This window comes from Pyrgilauda ruficollis, unplaced genomic scaffold (genome assembly GCF_017590135.1).
Source record: "Pyrgilauda ruficollis isolate IOZ18807 unplaced genomic scaffold, ASM1759013v1 scaffold327, whole genome shotgun sequence".
NCBI lineage: Eukaryota > Metazoa > Chordata > Aves > Passeriformes > Passeridae > Pyrgilauda > Pyrgilauda ruficollis.
The window spans coordinates 66,307-81,258 of NW_024524678.1; the positions used below are offsets into that span (position 1 = coordinate 66,307).

At 44.2% G+C, this 14,952-nt stretch overlaps 1 protein-coding gene across 2 annotated transcripts in view; it reads right to left on the reverse strand.

Moving 5' to 3' along the window:
• EVA1C (eva-1 homolog C) overlaps nt 1-14,952 on the reverse strand; it is a 33,499-nt gene that overhangs the window by 677 nt on the left and 17,870 nt on the right. The window contains exons 5-8 of one of the 2 annotated variants that reach the window (XM_041474519.1): nt 12,167-12,319; nt 4,790-4,933; nt 1,453-1,524; nt 741-833 (exon numbers count right to left, since the gene is read on the reverse strand). In XM_041474519.1, coding sequence (XP_041330453.1) covers nt 741-833; nt 1,453-1,524; nt 4,790-4,933; nt 12,167-12,319 — 462 coding nt within the window. The remainder of the gene's footprint in view (nt 1-740; nt 834-1,452; nt 1,525-4,789; nt 4,934-12,166; nt 12,320-14,952) is intronic. The other variant, XM_041474520.1, reaches the window with a different exon arrangement.

Sequence of the window (14,952 nt, forward strand, 5' to 3'; positions counted from 1 at the left end):
GCTCCTGACGCTCACAGCCCAACCCCGCCAGCTCTGCCTCTCTGAACTGCTGGGCAAAAATCCATTCTGGTTATAACAGTGTAAAATAACAACATGACCCCAGCCCTTTATGAGCAGCTCAGTGCTGTTGTCAACCAGCTGCCAGAACTCTGCACACCTTGTCTGGTCTTTCCAGCTATCCTGCCAGAATGGGCCTTGCCCTCACAAACAGGGGGCATGAGAAGAGTGACTCTGGGATCTGCAGGGCCTCGGCAGCATCTCAAGGCCAGGCTGAGTAGGGAGCACTTTTCTTCCTTTGCACCTTAGTATTGCTAAGTCACAGAAGCTGCTTTGTCTCACAGCAGAGATGGCTGGGTTTGGGATGACTTTTTGCTTTTTTTTTATTACTCCTTGATGATCCATGTATGTATGCAACCCAACAATTCCAAAGATGGATGTCTCCAGTGCTCTCACAGGTCAGGGCCATGTTTTCAAAACTACTGAACAACCAACAGTCCCCATCCAAAATTTAAAAATATCTCTGCCGCAGTTGCTAAGAGAGTTTGAATCCTTCAAGGCAAGGAATATTCCCTAAACATCAATTATGCTGGGATTGTCTCATCTGCAAGATTGTGATTATACTGTAATGATATCATTACCATAAACATGGGATTACTACTTGTAGCCTTTGGAGTTGATCCTCCCTTTTCCCACAATGCCACGATCTAGTGAGCCAAACAATCTCAGCCTCATTTTCCTACCTCTAAGGTATGCGAATGTAGCCAAGTAGTTAGAGCTAACAATAGTTCCGTCTTTCTTTGGAAGTCTCGATTCCCTTGGATCAAGGTCCACACCTGTGACATGAGGAAGTAAAGCATATTCAATGAAGCTACTAAACTGATATTCACCCAGTAACTTTCCAGCTAGCAAGTCCACCCAAGACCACAGGCAGGCCAGTGCTGTGCTGAAGGAGCTGCAGAACACTAGACCAAACAATGGTTGATTAGTTAAATAAAGTATAATTAACAAGTTATTGAAAACATCAAACATCTAGAAAATGGCAAATTCTGCCAAGTGAAGCCCCTTGTGCCTATTCCCATTGGGGTTTCTGAAATAATTTTACTTCATGAAGCTTCACAGTTCTCCAGTGGCTTTCCCAACCCAAACATGCCATGCACTTCTGTTACTGAGGACATGCATCAGGCTCATCCTTAACTTTGTGGCCTTCAAGAAGAGCTGGTGTTGGCATAACTTGTAAAAGATTCTTCACCCTGAAACAGCTACAATTTCACTTTTATTCTTCCCAGGATGCTGGCTCTGGGCAGGTCACTCTTCCCACAGCTTTGCCGTGACTGCAGGACTGTGTTCACATCCCACTCCCGGCCTGTCCTCTGCTCTCCAATGGGAAGAGCAGCTCTTTCATCAGAGTTTCCACTACTTCATCCCAAACCCTGGGTCTGTGGTGGTACATACCATCATTCTGTTTGATGGAAGACTTGTTATCAGGGACCAGGGGGTTGACTGCTGTGAGGATAAATTTAGGAACTGCAAAGAAAAAAGATAAATTGTGTTCTGTTAGTTTTAAGAACCCTCTCCCCAGTTAATTACAAATCCCACTGCTAACCCTGGGTTTGCTAACTGGGTTTCTGACAGTGGTATTGAAGGTTGAAATCAATCCTGGAGGTCTTTTCCAATGTTAGTGATTGTGTGCTTTGTGTGAAGTCAGGGCAGCTCTGGGTCTGTGACGGGATTCACACACCAGCCTGCTCCAGGAACGTCAGTGCATCTCCATACAGCCTGGCAACCTGCCCCGTTTTCAGCCCCTCAAGGGTGTGCCAACCAGTGGATGGAGACAAATTGGCCTCTAAATTTGGCATAAACTGGGCTACAGCCAGATGCTAAGTTGCATCTAGATACTGGGTTTGGATGAGAAGAATTCACTGTCATTCTAAGATAAATGTTGAAGTCTTGTGTGATGTCATTTGGGAAGCTTCTGAGATGGACAGTTGCTGAGGAAGGTGAGGAGGATGGGAATAAATGAGCTCCATCTTTCTAATTTCATTATTTTATTCCCTTGATAAGTGTTCAGTTTTCTTCAAATAATTAAAAGAACTACAACCAGGTGCATTGTTCAGGCATTGAGAGTTCACATATTCTGTAATGGATGAATGGGGCCTTCAGCCACCCAGATCTTGGCACCTGTTCCTGTACTATGTGAAGGCAGATTGATTGATTTTCAGACTGATGGGAGGCGGGGGGGGTAAAAAAGGAAGAAATTTCAAGTATGGCGCTCACCTCTATCCCACATAGAAACATTTGCCAAGAATTAGTGTTGAGAGAGTTAAATGGAATAGCGGAGACTGAGTTTTGCAGCTTAGCATAGTTTTCGCTTGGAAAACAACTAAAAATAGCACTTCTTTTTGAGCAGAACTTTTCTTTCTGTGTGGGCTCAAAGTCAGAGCTGTTTCCTTTCCTGATGAAGGAATCCTTCTGGGAGTCTTAGCTCCTGTTTGCAGTGGAAGGCCAACAGATAGAGAGGTAAATAAGTTCATTTCTATTATGTCTTGTACCTCGTGGTAGTTTGTAGCTGTTTTCCAGCAGCAGAATACTTTCCTTGGTGTATGGGGCAGACAGGGAGCAGGACTGCAGTCTGCATGTGCAGGCCAAGCTGTTCTGAACAACATGCCTGTGTGGTGAACAACATCCTGGGAGGATGCACCTTCTCCAGTGCAAAGCTCCTGTCGTGTGGCCTGGGACTCCTTCACCTGTGCTGATGTTCCTCCTCCCAGGGTGAGCTCCCCAGGGCTTTGCTTCCTCTTTTCCCCTATGCCATCCAAATATTTATTGCAGGGGAATGTTTAATTCAAAATGGCATGGACAGAAAGGGCCACTGGCTGCTTGCATTGCTTGTTTTCATTATTGTGCCTTGCAGATGCAAGGACTTTGACTGGTATAGGCTACCTCAGGTCTCTGAGCAGAACAGCTGGTACCAGAATAGGAATTTTTATTAAGATCATCACATCTGTATTACAACTTGTGCCAGCACTGCTTTGGTAAGCAGGAGTCCGTCACCTCCTGCAGGCTGCCAAAGGCAGCCCACAAAGGGACTCTGGCAGCCAGGGAGTGGGATACACCGCGGGGCTGCGGGAGCCATGTTTCCTGAGAGAGGATTCCCTGTCCCTGAAGTGCAGGCACAGCAGGAGCCAGGAGGTCCCACCTCGTGCAGACAGGAGATGGTGCTGAGCACATCACTGGGGGTGCTGAGACTTCCAGAAACCAGCACCTCGCAGCTCCTGTCATGTTTTTTACTATCAGGATTGCACTGCAAGTGTAAGAATCCAGCCAGACACACCACCCCTAAACAGCTGCTGACCACTGGGTGGGGAATATGGGGTTTTTTCACACTCCTGACCATGACAGAAATACTCTGAAGTGTGTTACAGCCCTGAGAACAAAACTGTTCTGCTGAGTTCCTGTCAATACAGGGGGAGATCTATTTGCATTATCTTGGGAAGCATCAGATTAGCAGGCATCCTCTAGTGAGGAGAATGAATGGAAATTATAATTTTGTAATATGCCAAATTCTTCCCATGTTCCTTAGATGATCTGTAAAATAATCGGATCTGCAAATCATTGGCTTATGCTTCAGACTGCATAGCCCAGTAAGATTTGGCAGACAAAAAACTCTTCCAAATGTGCCAGCAATACAAAAGAACACTATTTGTTACCCACGTGTTTTTGCAAAACCACATCCCTAAATAACAGAATGCATAATTCCAGTGCAAACAAACTCACAAGCAAACTCACTCTGCTTTTCTGGTACACAGACGTGCAAAGAGGAATGACTTGTTGTAATTATGCTCATGCTAATTAGTGAGAATTACATTAGCTCATTCACAAAGGCAGCTGCACGGTAATATAATGTATTGGTCCAATGGCAGATTCCCAGATCTCTCCAATAATAGGAAGCTGAATTACTGCACCACCTTTCACAGCTGACAAACCAATTCCTGGGGAGACTGAAAATCTCTTGGGGCTCATTTTCCTCTGATCTTCATGTAGAGGTGATCTGGCCATCAATCTTACACTTGTTCTTAAAAGCATGTCTCAGGTAACCTGTGCCCTTTGACCACTGCTCACTAGGGATGCAGCCAAAGCACTCTGCAGTATGTACCTGTGGAGCTGCTCCTATTGAAGTATTTTAGGGAATTCTGCTTGCCTCTTATGAAATTATATTAATCTGTAGCAAGCAATATGGAAAACTGTTCCCTCTTGTTTGAGGAATGAGCTGAAGTACTTTTCAGTCCTGTAAGGGATGTATAACCTCAAACCTTTACTTTTCATAAACCTTCACTTTGCTTTCCATGGGAAAGGAAACCCCTCTGTGAGGGAGAAGCTGTAGATGAACTCACATGAATCAGGTTTCAGGACTGGGCTTGTACACAGTGCTTCAATTATGCTGGACTGTTTTACCTGCACGGATGCCAGGCAATGCCAGTTCATTTTTCCTAGCTCTGTTGCAGGTGAGCTCTGTGGAACAAACTCTTATCTTGATAGTATTTCTCAAAAATATTGAACTACATAGTTTTTTTAATAGCAAAAAAACCCTTAATGCCAGAGTCTTTGTTAGGTGCCGCTGTGCCCAGGGGGTTTATTCATGTATTTTGTATGGCTGTGTCACAAACTTCCTGTGTTAAAGGATGTTAAATGGATATTTAGGGAAGCTCAGTGCCCCCTCATATGTGGACATGCGTGTGTGTCTCTGCAAGCAGAAATGAGGCCTTGAAAATAATTGTGCATTTGCTCTTACCACATGCATAGCTGACATTTAGGTATTTTGTCACTCCGGGTAGGCATGGACTTCCAAAATCCTGGCTAGTGACAATGATTTTGCATCTCTGTTTCCCATAACACCTCTTTGATAACACTTCCAGCGCTGTGTAAGACAAACAGTCTGAAAGAAAAAATACATACAATAAATATACAACACCCTGGTGTTATCTGAAATGAGAGCTGCTGGATGCATGACTAGAGATACAAATCTGCACCTGATCTCAGGTGTAACTTCGCCTTAGCAGGACTTCAGGGTTAAATATTAAGATTTGTTAATGCAAGGAAGTCAGCTGCAATAAAAATGTGAATTTGCAGCCAGGTAACTCTCCCATGTTGCCTTACAGGTGCATACAAAGGGTGCAGAAAGAGTCTCGTCAAGCTCCATACAGGTGCCCAATGTAAGGTCTCAATATTCATTCAGGAGCTTGGAAAAAATAAGCACATCCAAATAGCTCTCCATCTATGCCATCTCAAATCAAGAGAGATTAAAGGCTGTTTCCAAGTCTGTTTCTCAGCCCTGGGTTACTGAGATGAGTCGACTGGATATCCCAGTTCAGTTCAAGTCAGGTGAGATCAGTTTTTATGTGTTGCAACAGCTCAGGTTACAGGGAAGTTCAGGGTATTAAAAAGTAGCTTTTGGTTTACTATGAAGAGGTCAAAATGGGCTCAATATTTAACCAGGAAAACATGTGGCTTCCAATAATGGGTTTTGCACTGGAGCTGAAATTATGTGAGTGGGAAAGTGTGTGAGTCACACTCTGCTTTAAAAAAATAGAAGGTCTCTAAATGTGATTAAGTTCTCTGCATCCACATTTGCTGAACTCCAAGCCACAAAGCAAAAAACACCCTGTAGTTTTGGTTTCTAAACAAAAAGGATGCAGAAAGGGCAAGTTTGGAGCAAGTAATACTTCTCTGAATCCTTCTGCATCACCTCACACACTGCAGCTTTCTGTGTATGGGATATGTTTCACTCTAAGCTTCTGAGGCAAGGGGGCTCTAAAGGTCTGAAATATCATTCTCTGGGGATTAAAATAGCCCCTCTTCCTACAATAAAGGATGGCCTCCAGACAGCTGCCAACTGCAGAAGCTCATTTGTGCCTCTGTAGAGGAGGGACAAACACTGTTTGCAAAGATACTCCACAGGTTCCCCAAATCTGTTTGAACAGACGAGAAGGTTTGAGACTGAGTTCCTGACATTTAATGTTTAAAAGTGGGGCAGATGTGTGATTTTTACAGTTAACTCCCTGACACCAGTACTAAAGAAGTCATATACCTGGGCAGAGCCATCAGGAGATATGGGGCTGATCTGTCTGGAAATGGGCTCGTGGGTTGTTTTGGACATGGATTTTAGGACAGAGCTCTCTGACTTTTCAGAGACCTAAAATCCCAATACCTGTGTGTCTCAAGAGAGTGCTGGGAAGGCAGGGAAGGGCTGACCTAAAGCATTGAGTAGTTCTGATTAAGTAACTCAGCAGTTTTAGTGTCCCTCCCTGGTAATTCCAGATGAGTAAGGATATATTTGCATGGATGTTTTAGGCTTACTTTGGCAAGTACAAAACCAACTGGACAGTATCAGGAAGAGTTGTGGAGTGATTAATATATTAATAGATTGGGAGCACAAAAGCACACTGGCAAACCGAATTATGTTTTTTATAGAATTTCCTGCCCTGGGAGCTACTCTTGGTGCCTTATAAAACCAGGAGGATGCTGTGCTGATGGTTTTCTACATATTCAGTGATGTGGCTAGTGTATGTTTCATTTTGCCTTTGCTCATGTTTCTGTGGGACTTAATAGCTTCTAATCATCTCTGTCCGTGTTGGATTTGGCTCCCCTGCCTGAGGAGCCAGTCATTATATGCCTGCAGGTTCTTGGCAGGCCAGTTTTTGGAGAACCTCCCAAAGCTTGCCTGGTGTCACAGGTGAGCACATGCAGGACAGGACAGACATTACCTGGGAAGTGTTATAACATAAAACAACTTATATAAAACTTCTTGCATTCTGAAAAGGTTTTGGGTTTTAGTGATTTAATAAAAAATCCTGTCTGGTTTACATGTGGCCTTGCTATCTTCCCAGTAGTTCTCCCAGCAGCTATGATGGGATTAACTTGAATAACTTATCCTCCTCCTGGTCAACTACCTTATTCCAGTGACTGAATGAGGACAGGTCAGCACTGTGTTTTGAGTAAAGGAATCCCATGGAATGGCCCCAAAGAAACCATGAGCTGGGAGATGAACATAAATACGCAGTGATGCAGTGTGGCTTCTTTCTAACTAGGTGCTTTTTGATCTACACAGATATCCCTGGGGCTTGTTAGACTGGTACCATACATTTTCAATAACCTGCCTCTGGAAAGGCACATTCCCAGAGTGTTAAAAGGCTGGTGGCATCCAGCGGTGGCAGACAAGGCAGCAATATGTGGCTGGGAAAACACTCCATTCTCCATGCCTTTCTCCCAAAGTTGCTACACACCAAGACTGTCGGTGGATCTTTTGTACCAAACACTGTATGGATGGCACGGGGACACGGGTGTCAAGACGAGGTTCTTAATGCACTAATAAACTATCCACTCTGACTGCAGCTATTTAATAGTTGGAGCAGAAAGCCTTGTTTCTGGAGGAAAGGCTCTTTCAGCTCCCTAATTAGCTTTGTTTTGGAAAGTTTTGGCATGCAAATGACATGCCATAAATCACACAGGCTTTAATGAGAAGTAATTTGTCTTCTGGTTTCTTAAAGCTGCTCTCAATTCAGACAGGAGGAGCTTTCCCTCCCTTTCTTTCCACCCTGCCACACAAAACCTGCAGGTGATGGAGCATCTTGTGCCAGGCTCCGGAGACAGCGTCCTGTCTCACCCTCTCCAAATGCTTCCAGCTGCTTTCATCCCCAACTGCGACTCAAGCCGCTTTGTGTTGTGGACTGTGCCCACACACAGAAGAATAGGGAGCTTGCTTTTAAAATCAACTGAAAGCAAAGATTTCACACCTCCAAATCAGGATGGCTTGTGCTTTGTGGAGCCCAGATTATCAGCTGTGGGGACATGAACTCACAAGGGCAAACTGTGGAGTTTGGAGCAAGCTAAGGCTGCAGACTCCTAAAGAAAGTTGCTGAAATAATATGGTAATTTATGCAAGAGCATGGCACACAGGGTCCTGCCTATGCATCAGAAAAGGGCCACTCAAACTGCTGATTCCAGCAGAAAGACACAATGTGATCAGCAGCACTTTTGTAAAAAAAACCCCCCGAAACTTGGTGTCTCTCTCCTCCTTGCAGATGCATGTGCAGAGTGGGGGGTCCACCCCACCAAACACCAAGCGCAAGAGCCAAGTGTGGCTCTCCGTTTCCTGACAGCAGGAACCAGACTCCCTGCTCTTGCATGTGTGTAGACAGGAGTTCCTTGGCTCCTTTTAGACTTGAGGGCCAAGTGTACTTTTCCAAACCTTTCACAAATGTGAGCAATGAAAAAAATAGACCCAAGAAACCCCTGAACTGCTGGTAAAGAAAACATTGCTAGTTGAAGGGATGTGTGTCTCAGCGTGCTCCAAGCAACTTCCACCAGCATAATCTGATCTTCCCTGTTCATCTCAGAAGAAAGTCATTTGGACTCTAGAAATGGTGGCTGGTCTCTTCCTCCCTTCAAACAATCACTCCTCATCCTGCTGCTGCACTGAAAACCTTTTCTTTTAAGGGAGTTTTGTCTTCACAACATTCATTGGGGCAAAGGGGTGCAATGGCTCCTACTGGCACCTCTTGGGGCCCGAAGCATATATTTAGCTTCTCAGTTAGCTCAGGCTGACACAGACAAGGACCTTTTCATATCTGATGTCTGCATATAGACAGAGCTGACTTAAGGGGTTTTGTGGTGGAAGCAAAATTGAACTATTTTATCCTTACTTTTGCATCCACAAAATTAATTTGATTCCTGTCTCCCATGCCCAAAGTTCCAAGGCAGTGTGGAAACATCTCAAGATCTGCCTAAAGCTGCTTGTACTTTCACTGCTGTTACTTCTGCTCTCAAGAGACTTTCCTTGGGGACACATCAGGCTCACAGCAGGCAAAGAGTACATCTTTTAGTAAGAGACAGAAACCAAAAGCTTATCAATCAATCAGTGAATAAGAGGCCCTTTGAATTGGCTACAATATCCAAACAAAAATAATCACATCATCATAGAATCCTGTTACATTAAAAAAATCATGAGACCTAGTTGGACTGGAAGGAACCTGCAGTATCTACAGGATTCTGAAAATCCCTCTTGCTTGACCTTCTCACCCCTTCTTATCTGAATTCCACTGGGAAGAAAGAGGAGACTAGGACAAATCCCAACCCCAGGGTATGTCTTGGCACAGTGCAAACTGTGATGAGAGTTTGTGAATTCTCCACCTCCCCTGTCAACCCTCCAAAAGGGGGACTGGGTAAAAGAGCGAGCTGTACTGGAAAGAACCCCACCTTCCAGCAATGACAACCATCACAGGGGTGTAATTCAGGGCTCTGCTGGCCACTGGTGCATGAGGGAACATACATCTGACCAGCCAATGTGCATCCAGAGGAATTTCTGGGAAGGATATTGCAGTGTTCTAGCTTGCAAGTTGAACCTAGAGACGACCTGCTACCAAGCCTTCTTTCAAGTATTTTCATGTATTAACAAGAGTAATTTATTATTTGAGGGGTGTTTGTTGACCTGAATTTTCCTGGTGCTCTCTATGGTAACCTGTTCTGGCACAATTCATTAACTTTTTCTGACCAATAAATTTTCTGTTTCCTCATGCACATGTTAATACAAATACAACAGAGATAATGGGTCAGAAAAGGCAGCAATTCTCACAGGAACAGACAGCTACGGTTTCCTGCTTTGGTGCTGGGCACAATGGATTCCTCTAGGCAGAACCATCTGCTATAGAACCACACCCAGAATTTTCTTGTGAAGTTGTTGACAGTCTTAGTAAAACAGGAAAGTTGGTTGCTGGAAAGTCTGTACAGGCTTAACAGTGCCAGGCATTTGGACAGCTGCAGAAGCTGGGTTTTACCATCAAACTGGCTCAGAAAACCAGTTGTTTGAGTAGGTACTCATGGTCATTGTGGAGGGTGAGGCTCAGGATCCTACAAGTGCTCAAGGCCACACAGATACCTCCCACAACAGAGATGGATTTATATAGTTTATTTCCTATATGGAGAAGAGCCTTTATGCCAAAGAAATTTTATGTTTTCCTGGGATTCCTTTGAAGTAAACTCTGAAAATCTGTCAGCTGATTTGACAGGTGGTTCACAGAAAAGCGATGCTTGAGAACCCATCTGTCCCAGCCCAAAGCTGCTGTCTGTCACTGCTATCACACATATCAGCAGGGAGCCAAGATCTCGAGGAGCATCCAATTCAATACCCAGTACACCTGCCAGGACCCTATCATGTATTGAGAGATGCAGAACTTTGGAGCTCACCAGAGACTTTCTGGGCCTGTCATTAGGACCTGTTGGTAACTTATCTTCTGCATAGTGCTAAAAAAATTACCTCACAGTTTTTCTGGAAAAGAACTGGAATGGCTTGAGCACTTCCCTTAGGCTGAGTTGCACCAATTTGAGCAGAAACAATAATGCATGTGTGTTGGAGCCAATTCAGCTTTTGGTGCAAACATAAATGGGTGCATGGGTTCTGATTCAGGAGGGAAGAGCTGTCTCAAGTCATTACATTCAAATTACCATTGTTTTCTCTGAGAGAAAGGTACACAATCATTGCAGAAATCTAATTGTGCACCCACTTACATCTGTAGGTGCTTAAATAACCACATAAATAAGATTCAGGCTCAAGACAGATAGTTCTGGAGCCAGTTTGGTCTGGCTCCTAAGTACCAAGTCTTCTGTGATAACTGAATGTGAACTCCCACGCCCCACCACGGGGGCTCTTGGAAATTCCAATTCCTGCAGAAAGTCACTGATACCACACAGGAAGAGGCCAAGTACTTCCATTAAGTAGTAGGAAATCTATACAAGGATCTACCTTCTGTAGATCTACTTTGTGTTTGTCTCAGGTTTTATGCTCTCTCCTACTACTACTGTCTTAGGCTGCTTTGCATAACACAAAACCAGTGCCAGCCAGGGTGTTGCTGCACAGGTGCTTCTACACAAGGGCCACAGCAGAGCTTGTTGCTGTTGCAGATTCTTTCTCTTTATCATGGGAAACTTTATCCATTAGGAAAGGTTTGCAGAATTCTGATCTGTGAACTGTGAGTGCTGACATTAGAGGCAAGGGAGTGATTTTGAGAGGTCGGTGAAGTGCAAGACATGAGTGTGGTGGCAGCCTCTCTTGATCAGCTGAGACATCTCTGCCCTGTCACCTGTTAATGCCACTGTCATAAGGGGTATGGGGGCCTGTCAGAGACCTGCTAAAATGTTTTCTCCACAGAACAGACAGGCACAGCTAAGTCTGTGTGAAGGCCCAAGAGAGTCGCTGTGAAACACAGACCTGGCAATCTTAAATAGATTGTTGGCTAAGAACAGATTGCAATTTTCAGCCAATAAATTTTTAGTAGTATCTATGTAACTAAACAGAAACATTGGCTTGCAGACAAAGGGCTCTTAAGATTAATTATTGATCTCTTCTTGATATTCAGAGATGCTTCTCATAGGTGACATGTAAGCCTTTGCACAGGGCTGGCGTCAGTCATGCAAGCCCTTCCCTGTGTGGTACCAAGGGGTTTGAACAGCACACTCAGCTCATGCTGGCCTTCTCATGGCTTGAAAAGTCACCTTCATGTCCTTGGTGTCACCACTGAACCTATTATTCAGTTCAGCACTAGGTACAGAGGACATTCCTGACTTGGTCATCTCCTGACCGGAGAGAAGTCCCAGGCATATTTAATTTCCTAATGTGCCACCACAGCTTATGGCCTGGTCATACAACAGCATCTAAAGAAATGGCCCTGCCCCATGGACCCCCTCCACACAGTCTGCAGCTAAGGCAGGGAATATCTGGCAGAAACAGGTATCAGAGAAGAAGAAGAAGAAGCAGTAAGACACAGTACCATGACTCTCGGGTCTCCTGGTCATTGTCAGAAGCTGGAGGAAGAAGAGAGACAAACAGCTAATATTTATTACATGTCACCTAAATTCAAGGCAAGGGAACTAGTTTTTGATGCTAATCATACTAAGAACTGATTAACTATATGGAAGTTCATTACTTTGCTGCATCTCTATGTTTGTCCCTCATATTGGGCAATTTGTTTGAGTTTCAGAAATAATGTCTCTCACTTTGCTATCATGGATGCTTTCAAAACACCATTGCTCTTGCACCTGAAGTTTCTCCCCACCTGTGTTCTCTCTTCCCTGTGCTCCTGCCTGGAGAAGGTCCCTCAGTGGTGCCCAAACATACCAAAGGGGGGTGTGTGCTCCGCCTTTGTTGAGCAGACGCTCTCCTCGTGTGCCCATCTGCCATAGGTGGCCGAGTAGATGATAAGGAACTTGGATTCCTGACAGTGGAGCTTCAGTTCCTGGTTTTCACATGCTGATTTGGTTTTGTATTCAGCTAAAGTAGAAGCAAACAGCAATATGATAGTGTGAGGCAATTTAAATTGCTGGACTGTTAATAGCAAATAGCAGCAGGACAGAAACCAGCTTTCCTGCAAATGCTGTTGCAAGTGACACGTGGCACCTGTACAGCTAGACACAAAGTCAAGAGCAGAGTGCTTCTTCCAAATGAATTGTGCCCAAGTGACTGTCTAGAGCCTGTGGCTCCATCTTGAACAGAATAGAAAACCCTAATTTTGCCAATCGCCTTTCCTAGTGAAACAGCCCCCCTGCTTTACTGGCTTTCTTTCCACTCCTGCTCAGCAAGAGAAGCTTCATCCTTCTCTTTTGTCTCTCCAGGGGACACTGTTGCATTCTACATGTGCCTCAGCTGCCTCTGCACCCTCATCACTCACGGGCAGGGCTGGCACAGCTCAGTGACAGCGCTGGGCGAGGCACGGACAATGGGAGGACAAAAGGCCAGGACGGGATCCCCATCCCAAGCCAGGCAGTGCTCTCAGCTCTCAGCTGTCTTTGCACTGTTCCTCCAAAGTCACTGGGTGTCCCTGGGTGGCACTATCCAGCAAGGGCTCATTTGAAAGTTTGGCTGGCAAAGTGATGTGAATTAGAGGCCTGAAAAAAATCCCCTCCTCCCTTGCTCAGCTGGCACAAGCACCCTGGCAGCACCCTCAGCAGAGATGGGGAAGGCACTGAGCTCCTCTTCATGGCTTATCCCTCCTGGGGTACCCCTTTAAATCTGCCACTGGCCAACAAGGCTCTTCCTGGCCTAAGCAGCCACTCTGTTGGTGGCACTCTACCTTCTTAAGTCTTTCTGGTTAAGCTGTGATGCCAAACCTTTTTACGCCAGATTAGGTCAGGGAGAAGAGTTTATTCTCCTCCAATTTTTTTGTCCTCAAAAATGTGAAAACAGGAAAAGGAGATTCCTGAGCTGAGCAGAAGAAAAGGGAAACCTTATTGTTAGTGACTGGTGTCCCTGTGAGTGGAGGGTGGATGCTGGTTCTTCAGGAACTGGAGAGAGAAAAACCTCCTATCTACTCATGAATTAAAGCAGTATTGTTTCTTCCAGAAGAGAACAGCTAAAACAATGGGTTAGTGTTCTTGGTAACAGTCCAGTTTTTACCATTCAAGCTCATCAACAGCCATGAGCTTAAGTGTAAAAAGGAGTGATTTTGAAAAATATTTTGAAAACATTTTTGGAAACATTTTGAAAAATACTTGACCTATTGCAGATTGTGACTTCTGCAGAAGCACCTGCCATGCTGTGTACACATAAATAGGCCAAAAACCTGGGGTTTGTGCCCAAGGACTGACAGCCTGCAGCAGGACTCTGAGTTTGCCTGGCTAAGCTGGAGAGGCTGTGGAAGTATGTATAACCCCAAGTGGTATCAGGCAAGGAGAAGAGCCCAACATAAACCTCTGTAAGGATATGGCAACAATAATTCTAAATAGGGATTTAGGCAACTGCTTAAGTGCCCACTTGAAGGCAAGGAGACTGCAAAATATACCTGAAGTTATGCTGAAGTGATTTCCTGAGTAAGGATGTTTTCCACTGCCAAGACTAACAATATTGGTATCTTACCTACAAATATAAATTTCCTGTCACTAGAAATCCTGTCATTTGCCCTGGAATTGGACTATCCCTCAATTCTGAAGGCAGCAGCTGCTGTTAAATACACTTTTCACCAGCTTTTTAAAAAGTCAGATCACAGAAAATACTATATACTCAAAGAAGCTCATCTCCCATGGGAAAAAATATTAAGCACCTTCTGAAAGTAATAAACAGGATCCCAATTCACTTTTGTTTAGCAAAAAGAGATTTCTAATGACACAGACACTGCTATGATATTCAAATCCATCTACTATTAGTAATGGACTATTAATCTACTATTGATAATTGCAATATACAAAAATAATTAAACTATTGATATAATAAAACAGATAATGAAAATTTTAAATTTCACGCATTTTTTCCCCCTAATGATTGGCCCACTGTATCTCCCCAGGAGTTCTTGAGTCAGTGCTTTACCAAAGGAACATCTGCCTACTCCACTCCATTTCTCTGCTCTGACTTCTACTTTCCATTGTGAGCTGGCCCTTCAGTTTGCATGCCACCTACTCCTGTTTTACCACTGATATCTATCTTAGTGCTCTGATGAAAGAAAACCCCTTTAGTGCTTTCTCTAAGGTTGATATTTCTGTGTTGGCTGGTGAACCTCCCCATAAATCATCATTCAGGTGTTTTCTTTGGGACCCATTTCAGCCACACTGGGAATTCACTGCCAAAAGAGCTGAGCCCCCAGGCTACTGGAACTTGTTCTCACATACCATAGCAACAATGAGAACGATTAAAAACCACCAATAAAGGAAATCTCGTGAGGATTATCTTAATCATTCTTCCCCTTTCTCATGTTTACAATGTGGATTCTCTTTAAGGCAGGATTTGTCCCTTCACATATCAGCATCAAATACCTGCACAGAGCACAGGTGATTCTACAATAAAAGCCTCTACCCAAATCACCACATGTATCTTCTGGCCATTATTCCATAAACAGAAGGAATTTTTGAATCTTTGGAAGCTTTGGGCCCAGCTCCTTAAGTATTTTTTTGCATATTCTTTCCTAGGGATACCTT